Genomic DNA, 23,155 nt, shown 5'->3' with positions numbered 1-23,155 from the left:
GAACCGCTTAATAGAGATGTTCCGCGACTACAAACATGAAATTATGCTAGCTTAGAGCAATGGGACGAAATACAGTGAAACGCAAAAGTTTTATGGCACCTTTTGCTTTCTTATGAATGCTACTGTGGATAAAAATACTTAAGAAAATTCGTTAACACGTTCACTGCCATATCCAAACTGTAAGCTACATAACCTAAAATTTGTTTCAGTATTTGTTTTCGAAACCTTCTTAAAATTCACAAATACTATTCAAATTTATTTCCCTTATCGTCTTAACTTGAGAATAAATTTTTCTAGTATCATAATGGTAAATCCTGTCACCCATGTATGGGTGACGTAGCAGTCAAAGTGTTAAATTAAATACTTGGGCAAAAGACCAAACACATCGATCGAAATTAATACAAACGTGATTCTAATCTAATACTTAAGCCAGGTGATATCTAACGAACACTTGTAAGACACTTGAAAGAGCAAATGAACATATTCATTCAAATGATGGGTAATTATTCCAGCAATTATAAAAGGAACGGTAATGAATTCAAAGGATATTATTCTAATTATACAAGTTAATTGAATTGGCGAGTCGATGTTGCACCATCACTGCTACCGCAGAAATGGCAAAAAATATGAGGATTTTAAGACGTTATTTCTTCTTTAAATTTTTTATGATTTCGTACATCGAACAACGAAATGTTGTTCTGGAAATTTTTTCAACTACTAATATACTTTAAGTTGTACATAGCCTCATAAATAAAGAAAACTTTTACTCGTACTTAAATCTTTTTAATAATCTAATCGTACATGATGGAGAAATTCATGTTAACGTCCCCTAACAGAGTCGCGCCAAGCGTGCAAAATTGCCCAGAAACTTTTGTGTGCTACTGTATCAGGGATCATGTGTTCTAGATAATCCGTAAATTAGTATTGTGAAGGACGCAACGTAACAATTGAACATACACGCAATGGTAAATGAAAGGATGTTATCAAGAATTAGTAACATGATACAATATACGGAAATATGAATTTCTATTTATTATAATATTCGATGTAGCCATGCTCGCGTATTAATTTCGAGACAAAGATACGTTCGACCATCCCTGGGAAAAATTTTAATGTGGGATTCTAGAGGCCAAAATAAGACGAAAATCAAGAATACAAATTTGTTGATGGAGGCTTCGTTAAAAAGTTATTAACGCTTAAAGTTGCGCCTGTGAGACGGCAACCGTGCGCGCTGCACACTTTATTTTTAAACGTTAATAACTTTTTTACGAAGCCTCAATCAACAAATTGGTATTCTTGATTTTCGTCTTATTTTAACCTCTAGAATCCGTCACTAAAATTTTTCCCATGGGTGACCTAACATCCTATATCTAGAAAATTTATAACGTACGCTCTTTTTGTAGGGAAGTGTTCGTTCACTTCGAAACCCGAAATCACACGATACATTTGAAAATATTGCAGCAAATGACAGTTGTTTAAGGTTCTGATCGTTATCGCGCCAGCGACATTCATTTTAAACGAGTTTCCAAGGAAACTTCCAAATAAAGTTCGGCAATCGAGTAATGCGTCAGCGGCCGAAATTATTCGGCTAAAATTGAAACCGATCAGACGAGTTTCAGGACGCGTAACACTTTAATGTTGAAAAGCGACGGAAGAAATCGTTTGACTTGAACGACTGTCTTAACGAAGATGTCATCGGTACGACCCGAGTTCCCATCGCCATAGTAACTCATCTTCCTCGTCGACTACGCCCTAACTACGACGTTTATTGGAATTACCACTGATCACTACGTTCGAATAAAAAGATCGTTCGACGCGATTTCGAACGAGTTTTCTTTGCTCGCGTTTTTTGACGGTTAGTTCTTGTCACGTGTCCACTGTACGACGCAGATTGTTTCAGCCGTCATGAACGAAAAGCCGAGGGAAACTCGATCCTGGCTCTTGACACGATTTCACCGCGCGGATGAAGAACCGTTACGTTGACAAGTCTGGAGCCATGGACTGAGATCATTCTCCTGTTACCCTCACCAATGTTTCGTCACGCGGCACAACGCACGCAATAATGCACGACTTTTCTTTTTCCTAAACTTTTCAGTGGCGAATGTCTGTGAAGCAGCAAGAACTAATCGAGTGGAATTTAGGTGTGTGAGATACGTGATACCTGATCGTAATTTCGCAGTTTCACAACGAGCGGATGCGTACACACGAGTCGCCGGCGTAAACACGTTTTCGTGTTCGGCTGCGTTCGACTATGTTCGGCTCTCGTCCGTGGGTCACCCACCGTGGGTTAGGTTTGGGTTAGGTGGCCCACGACGGGGCCTGACCTCTGACGTTCGCAGTTCGACGCTAACGCTCGAATATAGATGTACCAACAAAACACGACTACGTTATTCTCCTTCACCCACATGTATGTAAAATCAGCATTCGGCGCAATTGACAAAGATTAAAGAAGACGAATTATGATACACATAATTTAAACAACGAATGACATTCTAACCCTCTACTGTTTCCTTCGTCACAGTTTTGATAGCGATAACACCATAACGCCGCAATTTGTCGGCGATGAATCGACGAATTTTTAATAATATTGTTGGAGCGTAACGAGTAAATTCATAAAGCCAGTGAATGTAGAGTCACACCTTTCAATCAAGGTTTTTGCTTGCAACCTAGTGCCCCTAAGGCGGCTATTTAATTAGTAAATTCACTTAAAATCTGCATGGCCCTCCAAATCCAATCGCTCTATGACTTTACTACCTGAAATGACATCGACAACCGGTGCCAGATGTTTTATGGCGACTCAGATACCGCGCGAAACATTTGGGCACCAAGCACTGACCCAGGCCCGTAGCCTCCTAGCGGAAAACCCGCGAGGTAAAAATTATTAAAAACCACCATTACACGCCGCCTACCACCGACCAACGTCGCCGCCAAAATGATTGGCCGGCGTATTAGTAATGTAAAACCAATCAGCGACCGATACTTCCTCCCATGGCCTTAGGGTACGCCCATGGCGAGGTTAGCTTTTCGGGCTACCTTGGCCCAGAGAGCAGAGTCAATAAATCAAACCAACAGTACCGAGAAATACACAGAGCACGAATCAAACAGATCGAAGACTTCATCTGGCGGATACATCGTATTGGAACATCCAAGCATATCCCCCTAATCAGTTCGCACAAAATTAATTTGGCGCGCGACATTGTGCTGCTGTACGAAACAAATATCATTTCCTATTTTTAACACTTGTTTTGTAAACATTGGAATTACTGACTCCTAGTTTAACGAGTTGCGTAATTTTATAAACGTTCTAACAGGTTTTATTATAGCATTCGGACGATGGGCATTGTGATATCGAAGATGTATCTTTACATGATTTTGTAAATGTTGCTAGTCTAGCAAAGTTTATTGGCAGTCTACCAATCCACAAGATCTAGTTCGATCATAAATTTCGAGTTCTTGACAGACAGGTATTCATGTTCTTCGCAAGATATGGAATCAGAAAACGAGAAATATTCGACAAATGAATCGTTACTTTTGCATTTCGAACTTTATCGTATAAATATGAAATCTTATTGCAGTTTTGCGCGGTGAAGAAATATTTTTGGGATAATTTTCATGAACGCACACATTCGATCAGCGACGACGAAATGAAATATTAAGACACGAATAATTTAAATGAAACAAATGTTTGCCAAAAGACGTTTAAAATGCAATCTGTTTGCACGTCGTAGCTAATAATTCACCGAGTAATTCCGCGAATGTCTTGAAGAGAATGAATCCTCTGTTTCGTTAACAGCGCATTGATGGCTTCAAATGCATTTACAGAATTCGAGACAGGAGCGCTATTTATTTCGAAATTCTACCGACGATAATGTTTCATTGTCAACTGAGGATGCATTGGTTGAAAATCGGTGATAAAAAAAGAGTAACCACAACTACATAATTGGTAATCATTGGCAGTCTATGGTGTCGATTGGCGATGGGGGCGCCACCGTACACTTTACGATGAAATATGGTGTGGTCGATTCGAAATCTATCTCGATCCATACGCGTCGAATGTAATCCGTTAGACATGTATTTTTTATTTTGATTATTTCCTTCTATACAACAAATGTTAGTGCATATATGTATATACAGGGTGTTCGGCCAACCCTAGGAAAAATTTTAATGGGGGATTCTAGAGGCCAAAATAAGACGAAAATCAAGAATACCAATTTGTTGATGGAGGCTTCGTTAAAAAGTTATTAACGTTTAAAGTTGCGCCTGTGAGACGGTAACCGTGCGCGCTGCACACTTTAATTTTAAACGTTAATAACTTTTTAACGAAGCCTCAATCAACAAATTGGTATTCTTGATTTTCGTCTTATTTTGGCCTCTAGAATCTCCCATTAAAATTTTAATATTAATAATTCACCCACCATTTCATGGATTTAAACAAATCTGTCGATCTATATATTTAAATTTCCTTTTTAAAAAATTAATATGCACGCGTTTGGAGGAATTTGACTTACCCTGATACGATAATCAACCAGTAAATATTATTTAATTTTGTACGTCCGTACTGAATTTTTTTCTCGAAAATGCGCAGGATTTCGGGAGTATGTCTATTCACCAAAAATGATTGCAATTGTCCCCCGCAACCGAAAATAATTTTTCCAGAACAATGTGAAAGTTTTTTTTTTCTGTCGAAAAATTTGAGCACCTAATTAGATTATCGGTAAGGAATTTTTTTCTCGAAAGTGTGTAGGATTTCGGGGATATGTGTAATGACCAAAAATGATTGTAATTGACCCCCGCAACCGAAAATAATTTTTCCAGAACGATTTGAAAATTTTTTTTCCGTTGAAAAATTTCACACCTTCTCGAATTTTTTTCTCGAAAGTGTGTAGGATTTCGGGAATATGTGTAATGACCAAAAATGATTGTAATTGACCCCCGCAACCGAAAATAATTTTTCCAGAACGATTTGAAATTTTTGAATTTAATTGTTTATAACTTTTTAACGAAGCCTCCGTCAAGAAATGGTATTGTAGATTTTCGTCTTATTTTGGCCTCTAGAATCCCCCATTAAAATTTTTCCCAGGGGTGGTTATTTTACCCCGAATATTAATTTATTATTTATAGTATTTCCAGCGTTGAAAATTGTGGATCGAACGTGTATCTGTTGGGGAATGATAAATCGGTGTAACAGACGTTAACGGCATCGAGACGTGGCAAAGACAGTAAAACTGGGTAACAACCTTGGCAGTTGCCCGACTAAAAATACAAATTCGTTATGTGTATGAAATAACGTCTGCACGAGGGGTTCGTTTTACGTTAAAGTTGAATTTGGCGACGTTCCAGAACGGAGCTTGGAAAAATTCCCTCCTGCTGACATTACTCGACCACCGCTGAGCTTCTCGAATTTATTCTGTCTGTAGCGAGTTCGCGGTCGACGACGATGGACTTTAGAATCTTAGGAAATGAGCCGTGAGCGGTGATTAAAGAGGCGATGAGAAAGGGGAGAAAAAGAAAGTTAGGTTAAAAATGACACTCTAACCGATCCTGTACATATCAACCCCTTACACGTCGAGAGTATTTATTAATATGAACGATTAGCAATACCAAATTAAATTTTGTGATGTGATTTATAAAAATGAAAAAAATATTCTTCTTTCCACAAACATGTGTATGAATGCTTATAATTTAAATTTTATTAGATATTTTCTAAATACAGTTTCCCTCATCATAAATGCAACTTCAATCGAGCTGTGGTACGTGTTACGCTTGTCGCCACAGCGGCGCCAGTGGCGTGCAACAGTGTGGCCAGATCTGGCATTATTGAGAGCATCGAAATCGACAATAGTAACGACGAACCTCCTTAGCGTCCAACGGAGTGGTGGGGATAGCAGGCATATACTTACGCACGAGCCACGTCTACGTGAGCTCGGCACTTCGTGCAACTTCGGGAAATCGATAAAGAACGCTAGTGTGAGTCTTTCCTTCTTGCTCTTGTAACAGCTGAAATACGACCTCGTGATAATCGCCAAACGATTCCAAATCTCGATTGACCCAGCATTTTTACTTTCCAACCTATGTAAGGTATAAGGTATCATAATGAAAGAAAAATTTCGACAATTTTTTTTGGCGAAAATACACGTTTTAAGACCTCCTGATCATATTGTGACTATAAAAAAAAAAGAAATTTTCTTTTCACATCGAAAAATTTAGGTACCTTTCTGAATTTTTTTCTCGAAAATGCGTAGGATTTCAGGGGTACGTCTACCCACCAAAAACGATTGCAATTGACCCCCGCAACCAAAAATAATTTTTTCAGAATGATTTGAAATTTTTTTTCTGTGTCTATTTACGCATGTACATACGTATGCTATTAACATGATTGCGTCTAAACGGCTGAATGAATTTCAATGAAACTTAACATTTAAGTTTTATGTTCTCGTTTCAAGGTCCGATTAGATTTTGAGCGTGATCAGCTCTCGGATAATGATGATTATGTCTTATAGTTTTATAATTATTTCGATACATATACATTATTTGCAACAAATTTTTAATATGATTTATAAACTTTTCTTCTATCTTTTCTAGAAAGGAAAAGTTAAACGAAATCTTATACATTGCATACCTACCTAAACCACATTAAAAACGTATTCCACAAATATTTTAGAATAATGTTGTTCAAAACAGCCTCGTAAATGGTTAATTAAGAAATAAATATTTAGAAATTGAAATAAGTAAAATTTATTAAAATGAAAAACCACTCTTAACCAGTACCGTGTAGGTACGCTGTAACAATCTTCAGAAACAAATATTTTCTACAGATATGATCTAAATAGGAGAATTAATTGCTACAGAAATAGATTAATACTGACTTTTACCGCTGTGTTTTTCAATAACAGTTATCAATTTGTTACATAGAATCAAATGTTATACAGGGTGTTCGGCCACCTCTGGGAAAAAATTTTAATGGGAGATTCTAGATGTCAAAATATGACGAAAATCAAGAATACCAATTTGTTGATGGAGGCTTCGTTAAAAAGTTATTACAAAATTTAAAATCATTCTGAAAAAATTATTTTTGGTTGCGAGGGTCAATTACAATCGTTTTTGGTGGATAAATATACCTTCGAAATCCTACCCACTTTTTAGAAAAAAATTCGAGGTGTGAAATTTTTCGACGTAAAAAAAAATTTTTTAATTGTTTTGGAAAAATTATTTTCGGTTGCGGAGGTCAATTACAATCATTTTTGGTGGATAGACGTACCCCTGAAATTCTACGCATTTTCGAGAAAAAAATTCAGAAAGGAGGTCAAATTTTTCGGCGAAATTAAAAAATTCCAAATCATTCTGAAAAAATTATATTTGGTTGCGGGGGTCAATTACAATAATTTTTGGTGAATACACATACTCCTGAAAAGTTACGCATTTTCGAGAAAAAAATTCAGAAAGGAGGTCAAATTTTTCGGCGAAATAAAAAAATTCCATATCGTTCTGGAAAAATTATTTTTGGTTGCGGGGGTCAATTACAATCGTTTTTGGTGGACAGACATACCCCTGAAATCCTACGCATTTTCGAGAAAAAAATTCAGAAACGAGGTCAAATTTTTTGACGAAATTAAAAAATTCCAGATCATTCTGAAAAAATTATTTTTGGTTGCGGGGGTCAATTACAATCGTTTTTTGTGGATAGATATACCCTTGAAATCCTACGCATTTTTGAGAAAAAAATTCAGAAACGAGGTCAAATTTTTTGACGAAATTAAAAAATTCCAAATCGTTCTGGAAAAATTATTTTTGATTGCAAGACTCAATTACAATCGTTTTTGGTGGACAGACATACCCCTGAAATCCTACGCATTTTCGAAAAAAAAATTCAGAAAGGAGGTCAAATTTGTCGGCGAAAAAGAAAATTTCAAATCATTCTGAAAAAATTATTTTTGGTTGCGAGGGTCAATTACAATCGTTTTTGGTGGACAGATATACCCCTGAAATCCTACACATTTTCGAGAAAAAAATTCAGAAACGAGGTCAAATTTTTTGACGAAATTAAAAAATTCCAGATCATTCTGAAAAAATTATTTTTGGTTGCGGGGGTCAATTACAATCGTTTTTTGTGGATAGATATACCCTTGAAATCCTACGCATTTTTGAGAAAAAAATTCAGAAACGAGGTCAAATTTTTTGACGAAATTAAAAAATTCCAAATCGTTCTGGAAAAATTATTTTTGATTGCAAGACTCAATTACAATCGTTTTTGGTGGACAGACATACCCCTGAAATCCTACGCATTTTCGAAAAAAAAATTCAGAAAGGAGGTCAAATTTGTCGGCGAAAAAGAAAATTTCAAATCATTCTGAAAAAATTATTTTTGGTTGCGAGGGTCAATTACAATCGTTTTTGGTGGACAGATATACCCCTGAAATCCTACACATTTCTGAGAAAAAAATTCAGAAACGAGGTCAAATTTTTTGACGAAATTAAAAAATTCCAGATCATTCTGAAAAAATTATTTTTGGTTACGGGGGTCAATTACAATCGTTTTTTGTGGATAGATATACCCTTGAAATCCTACGCATTTTTGAGAAAAAAAATTCAGAAACGAGGTCAAATTTTTTGACGAAATTAAAAAATTCCAAATCGTTCTGGAAAAATTATTTTTGATTGCAAGACTCAATTACAATCGTTTTTGGTGGACAGACATACCCCTGAAATCCTACGCATTTTCGAGAAAAAAATTCAGAAAGGTACCTAAATTTTTCGAAGTGAAAAGAAAATTTCTTTTTTTTTAATAGTCACAATATGATCAGGCAGTCTCAAAACGTGTATTTTCGCAAAAAAAAATTGTCGAAATTTTTCTTTCATTATGATACCTTATACCTTACATAGGTCGGAAAGTAAAAATGCTGGGTCAATCGAGATTTGGAATCGTTTGGCGATTATCGCGAGATCGTATTTAAGCTGTTACAAGAGCAAGAAGGAAAGACTCACGCTAGCGTTCTCTATCGATTTCCCGAAGTTGCACGAAGTGCCGAGCTCACGTACACGTGGCTCGTGCGTTAGTATATGCCTGCTATCCCCACCACTCTGTTAGACGCTAAGAAAGTTCGTCGTTACTAATGTCGACGTCGATGCACTCAATTATGCCAGATCTGGCCACACTGAGTGCAAAGGGTTAAGAAAGGAACAACGAGCACGGACCTTGAAAACAGTGTTCGCTGGATGATGGATGTCCCCTGAACCGGAAAGTCCTCCTCTGAGTAACCGCGTGAGAAGATTGTAGCGACCATAAGTGGACCATGTGTCCTCCGGAGGTTGAAACAGGCTAGGATTCCTACGAATAAATTACCGTCTCTAGAGAAATTAAGCCTGACGTTACTGATGGTAATTATTCTCGGGCACGCACCAATCGTTTTTTTACGTTTTGTAATATTTTCTAGTTACTCGAGATCCAAGAGGAAAGATAATTATGGCACGACACGCACGGGATTCCTGATGCTTTTCAATTAAAGATGACAGCTTACCCTTTTAAAAATTTGTACGTTCTCGCGGCGTCTGCACCGTCGGCTATAGTTTTCACGTAGTAGTACGAGTAATTCGACATCGCTTTAATAAAGATACTTTTGGTAAATATAGCCGCGAGCGTACGGGACCGTATACCGTAGCCCCGCAAGATTCTCGAAAGGGCGGCACAAACGTACTGTTAGCCGAAAACTACACTCGAATTGTCCTCCATACCCCTTCTTCTTCGTTCCATCGGTGTTGTCTGTCGAGAAGGTTTCTTCGACTATATTTTACTAGCCAACAGTCCATACGAAGATGAATGGCACGAAAAACAGACGTACGACGAAATACTCTTGCTATTTTCTCTGAGGAACATGATAGTTTAACCTTTAGCTGCCGCGGTTAAATACTCTCCACGAAACATCAAATACCACAAGAAACAAAGCTTTAAGGGGGTAGTCTCATGTGAGATCCCCAAAAGAATCGATTATTTTTTAATTTCATTTTTTGAAAGTAAATATACAAGGTGTTCGGTCGCCCCTGGGAAATATTTTAATGGGAAATTTTAGAGACCAAAATAAGACGAAAATTAAAGTTCCGCCTGTACTGAATTTTTTTCTAGAAAGTGGGTAGGATTTCGGGGGTGGGTCTATTCACCAAAAATCATTGTAATTCGCCCCTACAATTGAAAATAATTTTTTTAGAGCGATTTGAAATTTTTCAATTTTGCCGAAAAATTTCACACCTACACGAATTTTTTTTTTGAAAGTGGGTAGGATTTCGAGGGTATGTTTATTCACAAAAAATAATTGTAATTGACCCCCGCAACCGAAAATAATTTTTCCAGAACGATTTGAAATTTTTTTTTTCACCAAAAAATTTAGTCTTCACGAATTTTTTTCTCGGATATAGTTAGGATTTCGGGGGTATGTCTATTGACCAAAAATGATTGTAATTGATCCCCGCAACTGAAAATAATTTTTTTAGAACGATTCGAAAATTTTTCTTTCACCGATACCAAAACGTAACACGATCACAGTCTTTGAGACGCGTCGAGAGATTGACTAACGCGCATGCTCAGCATCTAAGACCGTAACAATGCAAATTTTGCAACACCACTAATAAATGTCAGGCGTTGCTATGCCCGGTTCCTATGCAAGTTCGTAGGAGCTACGATTCGTCGACAGACTTCCATAAATTGGGGACCCTTAACTCTATTTTCTCAAGCAGTTTTTTAAACAAATCTGTGGCGCTGCTTTGCTGCGACGGGGAACTCGTGAGAATCGTAAGAGGACAGAAAAGGAAAGGGGAGGGGGCGCGTTTCGTTCGGGCCTGCTAGTGGACTCATCAGTAAGGCCCTGCATTGGACAACTGAGATATTGGGAAGTTTACTTTTCTTTTTTATTATTATTCTTCTGAGTTGTTATTGGGATTTTTGGGAATGTCGTTGATGTAGATGTTGAAGAGCATGGGACCCAGTACTGACCCCTGGGGGACCCCGATGTGAAGTGTTCTGGGAGTGGATTGTGTACCGTTATAGGTTACTGATTTAGTTCTGTTTGACAGGAAGCTGTGTGTTATTTTGATTAGGTGTTTAGGTAGGTTGATACGATGTAGTTTGAGCAAGAGTCCATTGTGCCAGACAGTGTCGAAGGCCTTTTGGAGGTCTAGCAAGACTAGAGCCACAGGACTTGTTCACTTCTAGTGCAATGTCTTCCTGCAGTCTGAGGGCTTGGTGGATAGTGGAGTAGTTGGCCCGAAAGCAGAATTGTTGCGAGATTAGGGTGTTGTTCTCTGTAAGGTGAATTTTGATTTGGGTGAAGATGATTTTTTCGAGGATTTTACCGAGGAGGCTTAGAAGGCTGACAGAAGGTCTGTAGTTGTTTGGGTTAGCGTGAGCTTTTCCTGGTTTGGGGAAAGGTATGATTTTTGTGATTTTCCATGCTTTCGGGAAATAGGCTAGGCTATAGGCTTGCCTGAGGACGTAGTGTATAGTTGTAGGATCATTCTATTAGGTAGGTTTTTGAGTTGAATTGCGGTGATTTTGTCGTGTCCTGGGGATTTGTTGTTCCTTAAACTCTTGATGAGTTTGAGGACTAGTTGCGAGGTGATGTACTCAGGGTTGAGTGGGGTGGTGTTGGAAAAGTGGTAAGATTGTGGGCGTGGAGATCCGCCTCTCGGTCTGTAGGAGAGTTGTTGGAGTGAGGAGGTTGTAGGTGGAATGTTTTAGCAAGGAGTTCGGCTTTGTCTGGCGTGAGCTATGGAGTTACTGTCGGTGAGGGGTGGAATGTTGGTTTTGTTATTGCTTTAGGGCTTTGTAGATGGTCCTTAGGGAAGTAGGATTTGCTTCAATTTGGGAGAGTTTATAAGTCCAGGAGGTGTTTTTAAGGTCGCGAATTTTAGACTTGATTTGGTTGGTGAATAAGTTTTTTAGGTATCTGTGGAGCGGGTTAGCAGTATTCTGGAATTTACGCCGATATCTGTTTCAGAGCTTGATGTGGTTAATAAGTTCAGGGTTGGGTTTTAATTGTCTTGCAGTTTAAGTGGGTGGTGATGGTTGCTCTGTTGAGGTTATGTCTGATGGTGTTTTGGATATTAGTCATTTTTTTGACAATGTCCAGCGTGGTGTTCAGGTGGATATTGGGAAGTCGATCGAGGATTGTATACAGGGTGTTCGGCCACCTCTGGGGAAAATTTTAATGGGGGATTCTAGAGGCCAAAACAAGACGAAAATCAAGAATACCAATTTGTTAATGGAGGCTTCGTTAAAAAGTTATTAATGTTTAAAGTTCCGCCCGTACTGAATTTTTTTCTCCAAAATGCGCAAGATTTCGGGGGTATGTCTATTCACCAAAAATGATTGTAATTGACATCTGCAACCGAAAATAATTTTTCCAAATCGATATGAAATTTTTTTTTCCGTCGACAAACACACCTTTTCGAATTTTTTTCTCGATAGTACGTAGGATTTCAGGGGTATGTGTATTCACTAAAAATGATTGTAATTGACCCCCGCAACCAAAAATAATTTTTCCAGAATGATGTGGAATTTTTTAATTTCGTCGAAAAAAGGCACCTAATTAGATTTTCGGTAAGGAATTTTTCTCTCGAAAGTGGGTAGGATTTCGGGGGTATGTGTATTCACAAAAAATGATTGTTATTGATCCACGCAACCGAAAATAATTTTTCCAGAACGATTTGAAAATTTTTGAATTTAATTGTTTATAACTTTTTAACGAATCCTCTATCAACAAATTGGTATTCTTGATTTTCGTCTTATCTTGGCCTCTAAAATCCATCATTAAAATTTTTCCCAGGTGTGGCCATACACCCTGTGTATAGTAACCGAGGGGTCGGTCGAGCGCTTGTGAGAGCGCGACCCCTCTGGTGGCGACCATGGGAGGCGACGCCACAAAATCTGGAACACACTGATCTATCCTTTTTATCGGTAACTAACAATTTGTACATACAGCGCTTACCATAAATAGACCAAATGCATGCAAAACTTAGCTGGCACTCAATAATAATTACTAATTTTTTGTTTTAATAGAATATATATTAACCTGTTCGTTGGTGTATTGAGGCAAAGTAGTTTTATATTCTCGAAAAATACCGTCAACGAAAGCGTGCCATCTGTAGAATATTGGATCCCTCATAGCGGTTGCTGAATCACCCATGACGCCAGCCCATTCCTGAGATTAAAGTGGAAAGAAATGAAACATTGCGTTAGTTGTTTTAATATTTGTTAACTATAATACTTTAAGATCTGTTGCTGAATAACAATTATTTAAACTTACCAAATAACGAGCATCCGGATCGTGGCAATAAGAAATAGCAGTATGTCCTAAATTGTGAAGGTCACCGTACACATTTGAATTAGGTGACAGGGAGCTAGCCTCTACTATATTTTCCAATATATCGATTCCATCTTTTTCAGTTAACGGCTTTGTTTTACCATTTGGTGTGACTATGGACGCTGCGTCGGATCGACGCGTAGATACGATCGCGCCATCGTTCTAAATCCTGGATATCATAACGCAGTTTTTCCGCTGCTCGGGGTCAACCGAGCAACCGAAGGGTCGGTCGAGCGCTTGTGAGAGCGCGACCCCTCTGGTGGCGAGCATGGGAGGCAACGCCACAAATCCAAGTAATATTTTTACACAGAATTAAATTTCTATTTCTAATTCTAGGAAAATAATTTCGCGACCCTGAAACTGGTCTTCGTTTCTCCAACGCGCCCCGGGCAGAAGCTGAAAGGACCCAACTTAGGATATCTGACAAAGAAATAAACGAACTATCAAAAGAAGACAACTAAATTTGAATGAAAAGCTTTAAATATCCTTTGTAATTGCGCAAAAGCCTTCTCTAATGTCGTGAAATTAATTAAAATTACATAACCTAATATTACTTTTAAATATTCTTAAACAACTATTCTGTACAAATTAATTCTAGTTAAATATATTATTTCTGATTCTAAATTTTGTATTAAACCCGATACCTGAATCAAATTTTCATTAATTTGCTAATTTTAAGTTTTATTTATTAAAACTACTAGCATAATATATCTAACTTTAGTTTTTAGTCATTCTTTGAACGAATATTTTTAATGTAAATGCCGATGTCTAACCACAATCCATTTCCTTAGAAAACAGGAAATGGTTTCAATTTTTGGTGGCACAATAATGGTCCTTTTCGTTGCTGATTATTTTAGGACACCGTGACGGATATTGTGGTTTAAAAAAAAACCGCTACATCCTAAAAAATCTTACTATAAATTAGGTGCCTGTTGCATTTTCTTGTAAAACACTGTTGGTCGCGAACATCTGAACTTTTAAATCGTTCTCTGACATTTGTTAGAAAGTCCTACTTACAATTTAATCTGAATTTCAGATTATTGTCTTATTCTTCTCTTCTCGTTCATTTACAAAACTATTAATTAACATGTCGAACAATAACTCGAACATTTTGCATCTCTTCGATCGACCTACCGAGCCAATTTACGTGCCCAGAGGAGACGAGAAAATTGGTTTCGATATACCGGTTGATTATTTGGTAAGTTTCATTTATTTATTTCTGGAATAAATATTATCATGAATCGACTGTTACATCCACTGAACGTCTTGACTTTTTCTTAATAAAATGTTAAAATGTTAAACATAACCTACATAGTTTAATGTAAGAAATTACAGTAATGCCAACCATGCGGCTCGAACGAAAGACACGGGAATCCCCGCATGATCTTCAACCTTATTATAGGTGTCGCCGTTTGGCCGCGAGATTATGAACGGCTCAACAAAATCTTTAATTTTTGCTTTAAAGTAAACTGAAATGTTGATTTTCTCATTTGAACTAATTGTTTTTATTCTTGGTTGTTTGCCCAGCCTGAAAATTATCGTTATGTGGCGACATCGATATTCAACCGTTTTGGCGAAGAAGCTACTAAAAAAATCCAAGTGAAACAAATTACTCTTCCGGATCTTAGTGTCCCCATGCAGCTGGGACGATATGCTCCATTTTCGATCTTCGTTCCTTTTCATCGGAAATTAGCTGGTCACCTTATTGACATTTTCATGGGTTTGTTTTACACTATATTACGTTATTAATTATCTACTTATTTAAGGGGGCAGTCTCATGTGTACGTTGCAAAATTTAACAACCTTTATAAATTTTTCTTAACTAAATGTTACATCTAACGCTATAATTTATTTTCGTGATTTACTTAACTATCCTTTGGGAATACAAAATAAATTTTTCAATAATTTTTATTTACTTTTCATGGATTTATTACACCCATAGTAAACATGTGTTTAAAAAAAAAACTTGATTTTTGTTGAAATTTAAATCACCTTATTCGTTACCCTAGTTGCATGTTCAGTAGTTGGTACCCCTGTCTGAACAACACGTGTATAAATACGGGGGATCACCGCGTGTGCACTCCCCCTTCTTTTGAAATGTTCTCGTGCACATATAACTAGAGCTACACGTATTTACATGTACATTTAAAATTATAAGTTTAGTGTTCAGTATTAATAAAGTATAGTGTTTATTTGATATACCACGACCACGTATCACGCAGATCTCTCTAGTTAACAATATTTTTGGGGTCTCACATGAGACTGCCCCCTTAACTGCTTTATTCTGAACGCCATGTATATGCATTAAGTTTTTATATTTATGTTTAATATTATACACAATGTTATAAATTATTTGTTGTATTTCGTATTGCAGGGATGAGGACATTCGATGACTTCTTGTCTGTTGCTGTTTATTGTCATGATCGTTTGAACGCGAATTTGTTCATTTATGCCCTCTCAGTAGCAATATTGCATCGTCCTGATACAAAAGATTTGCCACTACCACCATTGTGCGAAGTATTTCCAGACAAATATGTCGACGGAGTAATTTTTTCTAGGATCAGAGAGGTGGCTAATGTGGTGCCTACGGGTTCGCGGGTATGTAACAAGTTCACAGATTAAAACTTGTATTACTTACAGAGTAAATGTATTCGACAAATGCGTGTTTCTTTCATTGTTTAATTCGATGTCTTTTTTGCAAATAGATACCGATCGATATTCCACGTGATTATACTGCATCAGATCTGGATCCAGAACATCGTGTCGCATACTGGAGGGAAGATGTTGGGATCAATCTCCATCATTGGCATTGGCACTTGGTCTATCCATCCAACGTTGAAAATAATTTGGGAATTGTTAACAAAGATCGCCGTGGAGAACTTTTCTACTACATGCACCAGCAAATTATGGCTAGGTAAGCACTACGAATGTTAATTAATTCCGAAAATCTTTTAGACAATGATGACACTTATTGCATCTTGGATTAGGGAACTCAAGTTCGAGTCAAAGAACATCATGTTCTTTGGGATTCTTGCTACGTCTCCAAAACAGTTAAAAAGATATTTTAACTTCAGATTTAAATTTCAGTGTTACTGAATTCGTGTATCGTATTTTCAGATACAACTGTGAACGTTTATGCAATAAACTTGGACGTGTTAAACGATTTATCGATTGGCATGAACCGATCCCTGAGGCTTACTTCCCAAAGTTAGATTCCATAGTTGCTGGCCGCAAATGGCCAGCTCGTTCGGGCGGTTCTGTTCTTAAAGACATTGATCGAGCAGCGGAAAAACTACGTTTTGATATTCAGGATCTAGAACGATGGCGTGACCGTATCTACGCGTCGATCCACGCAGCGTCCATAGTCACTCCAAATGGTAAAACAAAGCCGTTAACTGAAAAAGATGGAATCGATATATTGGGAAATATAGTAGAGGCTAGCTCCCTGTCACCTAATTCAAATGTGTACGGTGACCTTCACAATTTAGGACATACTGCTATTTCTTATTGCCACGATCCGGATGCTCGTTATTTGGTAAGTCTAAATAATTGTTATTCAGCAACAGATTTTAAAGTATTATAGTTAACAAATATTAAAACAACTAACGTAATGTTTCGTTTCTTTCCACTTTAATCTCAGGAATGGGCTGGCGTCATGGGTGATTCAGCAACCGCTATGAGGGATCCAATATTCTACAGATGGCACGCTTTCGTTGACGGTATTTTTCAAGAATATAAAACTACATTGCCGCAATACACCAACGAACAGGTTAATATATATTCTATTAAAACAAAAAATTAGTAATTATTATTGAGTGCCAGCTAAGTTTTGCATGCATTTGGTCTATTTATGGTAAGCGCTGTATGTACAAATTGTTAGTTACCGATAAAAAGGATAGATCAGTGTGTTCCAGATTTTGTGGCGTCGCCTCCCATGGTCGCCACCAGAGGGGTCGCGCTCTCACAAGCGCTCGACCGACCCCTCGGTTGCTATATACAGGGTGTATGGCCACACCTGGGAAAAATTTTAAAGAGGGATTTTAGAGGCCAAGATAAGACGAAAATGAAGAATACCAATTTGTTGATGGAGGATTCGTTAAAAAGTTATAAACAATTAAATTCAAAAATTTTCAAATCGTTCTGGAAAAAATTATTTTCGGTTGCAGAAGTCAATTACAATCATTTTTGGTGAATACACATACCACCGAAATCCTACCCACTTTCGAGAGAAAAATTCCTTACCGAAAATCTAATTAGGTGCCTTTTTTCCACGAAAAAAAAATTTTCAAATCGTTCTGGAAAAATTATTTTCGGTTGCAGGGGTCAATTACAATCATTTTTGGTGAATACACATACTTCCGAAATCCCACGTACTTTCGAGAAAAAAATTCGAGGTGTGAAATTTGTTGACGGGAAAAAAAATTTCAATTAGATTTGGAAAAATTATTTTCGGTTGCAGGGGTCAATTACAATCATTTTTGGGTGAATAGACATACCCCCGAAATCTTGCGCATTTCTGAGAAAAAAATTCAGTACGGGCGGAACTTTAAACATTAATAACTTTTTAACGAAGCCTCCATCAACAAATTGGTATTCTTGATTTTCATCTTATTTTGGCCTCTAGAATCCCCCATTAAAATTTTTCCCAGAGGTGGCCGAACACCCTGTATACAATCCTCGATCGACTTCCCAATATCCACCTGAACACCACGCTGGACATTGACAAAAAAATGACTAATATCCAAAACACCATCAGACATAACCTCAATAGAGCAACCATCACCACCCACGCAAACTGCAAAACAATTAAAACCCAACCCTGAACTTATTAACCACAACAAGCTCTGAAACAGATATCTGCGTAAATTCCAGAATACTGCTAACCCGCTCCACAGATACCTAAAAAACTTACTCACCAACCAAATCAAGTCTAAAATCCGCGACTTTAAAAACACCTCCTGGACTCATAAACTCTCCCAAATTGTAGCAAATCCCACTTCCCTACGGACCACCTACAAAGCCCTAAAGCAATAACAAAACCAACATTCCACCCCTCACCGATAGTAACTCCATAGCTCACACCAGACAAAGCCGAACTCCTTGCTAAAACATTCCACCTACAACCTCCTCACTCCAACAATTCTCCTACAGAACGAGAATCGGATCTCCACGCCCATAATCTTACCACTTCTCCAACACCACCCCACTCAACCCTGAGTACATCACCTCGCAACTAGTCCTCAAACTCATCAAGAGTTTAAGGAACAACAAATCCCCAGGACACGACAAAATCACCGCAATTCAACTCAAAAACCTACCTAATAGAATGATCCTACAACTATACACTACGTCCTCAGGCAAGCCTATAACCTAGCCTATTTCCCGAAAGCATGGAAAATCACAAAAATCATACCTTTCCCCAAACCAGGAAAAGCTCACGCTAACCCAAACAACTACAGGCCTTCTGTCAGCCTCCTAAGCCTCCTCAGTAAAATCCTGGAAAAAATCATCTTCACCCAAATCAAAATTCACCTTACAGAGAACAACACCCTAATCTCGAAACAATTCGGCTTTCGGGTCAACCACTCCACTATCCACCAAGCCCTCAGATTGAAGGAGGACATTGCACTTGAAGTGAACAAGTCCTGTGGCTCTAGTCCTGCTAGACCTCCAAAAGGCCTTCGACACTGTCTGGCACAATGGACTCCTGCTCAAACTACATCATATCAACCGACCTAAACACCTAATCAAAATAACACACAGCTTCCTGTCAAACAGAACTATATCAGTAACCTACAACGACACACAATCCACTCCCAGAACACTTCACATCGAGGTCCCCCAGGGGTCAGTCCTGGGCCCCATGCTCTTCAACATTTACATCAACAACATTCCCAAAAATCGCAATAACAACTCAGGAGAATAATAATAAAAAAAAAAACAGTAAACTTTCCAATATCCCAGTTGTCCAATGCAGGGCCTTACTGATGAGTCCACTAGCAGGCCCGGACGAAATGCGCCCCCTCCCCTTTCCTTCTCTGTCCTACCAATTCTCACGAGTTGCTACCCGCAGCAAAGTAACGCCACAATTTTTAAAAAAGAGAAAGTGATAAAAAAATTTATTTCGTGCCCATAGTTGGACTTTCCAGGTATCGAAATAGCGGATATTAGGCTAACGTCTAATTCGCAACGCAATGTCTTGAATACATTCTGGAATCAGAGTGTCGTAGACTTGTCTCGCGGACTTGACTTCATGCCACGTGGTTCGGTGCCTATTAGATTCACTCATCTGAATCATGGTGACTTTACGTACACGATAATTGTTAATAATCGAAACAATGCGCTACGAAGAGGCACTGTCCGTATTTTCATTGCTCCTAAGGAAGATGAACGTGGACTACCTTTTCTGTATAATCAACAAAGGCACTTGATGATTGAAATGGACAAGTTTACTGTATCACGTAAGTGTTAACTAACATTATTGTCGTATCTGTTTATGGCGAATGCTGTATTTTATATTTATTTATCGTATTCCAGTTAATCCAGGGCGGAATACAATCGAGCGTAAATCAATGGACTCATCGGTGGCTTTGCCTTATGAAAGTACATTCCGCAATTTGGATATGAACAGACCATCTGGGGTTAATGCTCTAGAACAATTCAATTTTTGCGGATGTGGTTGGCCACAACACATGTTAGTACCTAGGGGAAGCAAAGAAGGCTTCCCAATGGTGCTTTTCGTTATGATATCAAACTACAATAACGACGTTGTGAGTACTTCTCTGATCCATTTAACGACAGATTCAACACACAAAGTACGAATCAATGGTGCAATTTAATCCCTCAGGTTGAACAAGACGAACCATCGTCTACTTGTAGAGATGCCGTGAGTTACTGTGGATTGAAAGATAGAAAGTATCCTGATGCACGTCCCATGGGATTCCCATTCGACCGTCGACCCCGAGATAGCGTTGAAACTCTGGCCGAATTTCTCACTGGAAACATGGCAATTACGGAATTGAGCATCAAATTTACGGATACCATTCTGCCTAGATCAAAACGTGGAAGCATCGGAAATATAGTCGCATCCACCTGAAATGTGTTTATGAATTATACGTATATCTACAATGTGCCTTAGCGTTGTATTAAAAATGTAACAAAACAAGTAATAAAAGAAAAAGAGCTCCGCATAGAAGATTTAACTTTTTTCTTTCTGCCTATTTTTGTATCTTTACTTAGAAAATAGTGACGATTAACGGGGATGGGGGGTGACGTCAATCCGGGCCCAAATTAATTAGGTCCGCGATTGCCGACAACGGCGCCATCTGTTTGCTCCTGGCGCGCTCGCGGGCCCATGATTAAGGATGCACGTGTGAGATGCAACCGTTACTTGGAAATATTATACAATAAAGTATTAATTTTCTTCGGATATAAAATACGTTTCGTGAGTGATATCATTTGAAGAAAAACGCAACACAAATACATATAATCGCTCGCATGTTTTAATTCACGCATACTTGCTCTCCTGTCTTACACAAGTAATAATTGGATCGATAAACATTACGAGATTTTACGTTCTATTTATTGAAAATTAATTTATTCAAACAGATTATACATCTCTTTAATACGTGCTTCCAAATTGTAAATTCATAATGTAAATGCGTTTTAAACGTATTTTAATCCATTCGCGTCTTAACAGTTCTCGTTGTTACTTTGTCTTTCTCTCTGCAATAGAAAATCAACAATTTCTTTTGTAATAACGATACAAAGGAAAGATCTATGTAATAAAATAACTTACATTACGTGAACGATGCTTCCCCAACCAGATATTGCATCTCTGTCGCATGCGTTTACCAAAGCCTGACTGATTGTCTCGAAAAGATCGTCTGGTTCCAAATCTGGTTCGTAAAGCGACTCGCACATTCCATAAAGTTGCTCGCTACATGTTCCACCGACTGCAAAGTCTCCTGGCATACTTATGCATCCTATTAAATCCATGTTGCAAATAAACGGTTCGAACGTAACAGGATCCAAGCCAGCGATAATGGGTTCCACAAAGTAAGGTCCAAATCGCCTTTCGTACAACAAATTTGAAACCATTGACGCGAACGTCTTTGGATGAATCTTTCTATTTTCTTTCAATTCGTACAAATTCAATCGAAATCGTAACCTCTCCATTACTGTTTGAGTGTCGCTGGCAAGGCCAGGAAGACTGAGATACAAGTGCGATCCCATTTCGAAAATCTTTTGATAATCGCAAGATATTGTTTGAGTCTGTATACCAAATCTTCTATCGGCAGCTATTGCCACACAATTTTTGCCTTTCATAGCTATAATAGCTCCACCATTGTATGCTAAAATACTCTAAAAATAAAGAAACAACATTTCCATTGTTACATCGAATCAGACAGATCAATAATGTTCATTTAGCATTCGATCAGTATTATGTCAAATGATGATTAAACTTATTTTATTTCGTAATTTATTCGATCGATCCATAAATATATTCGTTTCCCTTAAATTTACAAAACATGCAGTGTCACCGTTATACTTGACAGTAACATAACCCCCTTTTATTTTTGCATTATTTAAAAACTATACAGGTTTAACAGAAACAGAAATATTTAAATGTCATAAAAAGCAAGCTGAAATACTAGTGTTTAATGTGCGAATAATTACCATTTTTCTTTAAATTCTACAAAACTTATCGATGTAGAACTTCACCAGTGGTCAACACAGCTACCACGCTACTGAATGCCGTGAACCGTGAACACAGCAACGCACACTGGGCGACAATATATTTATCGCAACTCACGGTACATACGTGAACTAGAATTTTGATTGGTAGAAATCGAAAGTGAACGGACGTAGCATTGTAACATAAGCGAGATCGTACTTTTATTATTTGAGTTAGTTAATAGAGTTGAATCGGCAAAGAGAGAAGCATCTTGAATTACGAGAGCGGAAGTGTACGAAAGGGTTACAAGATTCCTGCGAAATCTTGGTTGTTTTGTTTTATATTCTTTTATTGAATAATTAAAGTTCTATTTACGTGTGTTCAAATCGTTGTATCCATTTATTATTTTCCTTATCTAGCGATCTCCGTTTGAAACTCCCGCGTCCAAGGAGCAGAGTGCCTTAGCACTCCACGGGCAGCGTTCCACGCCGAATTCCCTACGAAGTTTCGGAAATACGCCGCCGGACGCGCAACAGATGATAGAGTGTTGCGTGACCACGCGAACGTAGCCCCAGAAATATAATAATCGATAGGTAAATTAGGAGCGAAATTCAAAAGCGGATGGTTATGCGTGATTGAGAGAATATTGTTAAGGATGCGCGATGCTGGTGGCACGCGTGGGAAAGATCTTGGGTAGAGCTCGAAAACAGGAAGAGGACACCAATTAGCAGACCCCGAAACGAATCGCGAGTTTCTTGTAAGTCACGTAACCTCTTGAAAAGGCCTTGTCCTTTTGTTAGTCTTAGGAGCGTCGATCGACTCCAGAAATGTTGGCGACGCTAAGGAAGTCATAAATTTCCTTCAAGGGTTGTTCTCTCGATCCTCGGAGCAGAGCCTACTTTCTCTTCCCACGTGGGCACCCCGCTGTGTAACGGAAAAGCGCGACTCCACCGAGTTCCCACCACCACCCGAAGACGGAGGGAAAGTTAGACGCCGATTCGCGGGGGCGTGCGTGCATCGGAAGGACGGCCTACCGCTTGGATCTGATGCGTCCTTCACCCTGATTGGACTACGAGGATCTATGGGAGGACTAGGAGGATTTGGCCAACGACTTCGGCGAGGACCTCGG

General features: G+C 38.3%; 3 protein-coding genes across 3 annotated transcripts; 1 reads left to right on the top strand and 2 right to left on the bottom strand.

Annotated features, from left to right (window-relative positions):
* Positions 1 to 11,089: 11,089 nt before the first annotated feature.
* LOC122403037 (phenoloxidase 1-like) lies at positions 11,090 to 14,345 on the bottom strand. The gene is given in 5 exon segments (XM_043406317.1): positions 11,090 to 11,289; positions 13,109 to 13,187; positions 13,293 to 13,466; positions 13,468 to 13,544; positions 14,279 to 14,345. Coding segments are annotated over 5 exon segments (597 nt in total).
* Positions 14,346 to 14,436: 91 nt separating this feature from the next.
* Positions 14,437 to 20,445, top strand: LOC122403060 (phenoloxidase 1). Its single transcript, XM_043406341.1, has 9 exons — positions 14,437 to 14,547; positions 14,877 to 15,069; positions 15,724 to 15,947; positions 16,055 to 16,263; positions 16,467 to 16,884; positions 16,990 to 17,118; positions 19,486 to 19,810; positions 19,887 to 20,119; positions 20,197 to 20,445. The coding sequence occupies exons 1-9, from the start codon at positions 14,437 to 14,439 to the stop codon at positions 20,443 to 20,445; spliced, it is 2,091 nt and encodes a 696-aa protein (XP_043262276.1).
* A 423-nt stretch (positions 20,446 to 20,868) lies between these two features.
* Positions 20,869 to 22,139, bottom strand: LOC122403039 (proteasome subunit beta type-3). The gene is made up of 3 exons (XM_043406320.1): positions 22,029 to 22,139; positions 21,148 to 21,713; positions 20,869 to 21,074 (listed from the first exon to the last, which is right to left on the bottom strand). The coding sequence occupies exons 1-3, from the start codon at positions 22,029 to 22,031 to the stop codon at positions 21,026 to 21,028; spliced, it is 618 nt and encodes a 205-aa protein (XP_043262255.1). The 5' UTR covers positions 22,032 to 22,139; the 3' UTR covers positions 20,869 to 21,025.
* Between the last annotated feature and the right edge of the window lie 1,016 nt (positions 22,140 to 23,155).

The sequence above is a fragment of the Colletes gigas genome, unplaced genomic scaffold (genome assembly GCF_013123115.1).
Source record: "Colletes gigas isolate AHSC1104 unplaced genomic scaffold, ASM1312311v1 Colletes_gigas_Sc00043, whole genome shotgun sequence".
NCBI classification, from domain to species: domain Eukaryota; kingdom Metazoa; phylum Arthropoda; class Insecta; order Hymenoptera; family Colletidae; genus Colletes; species Colletes gigas.
This window is presented reverse-complemented; position numbering and strand designations above follow the sequence as displayed.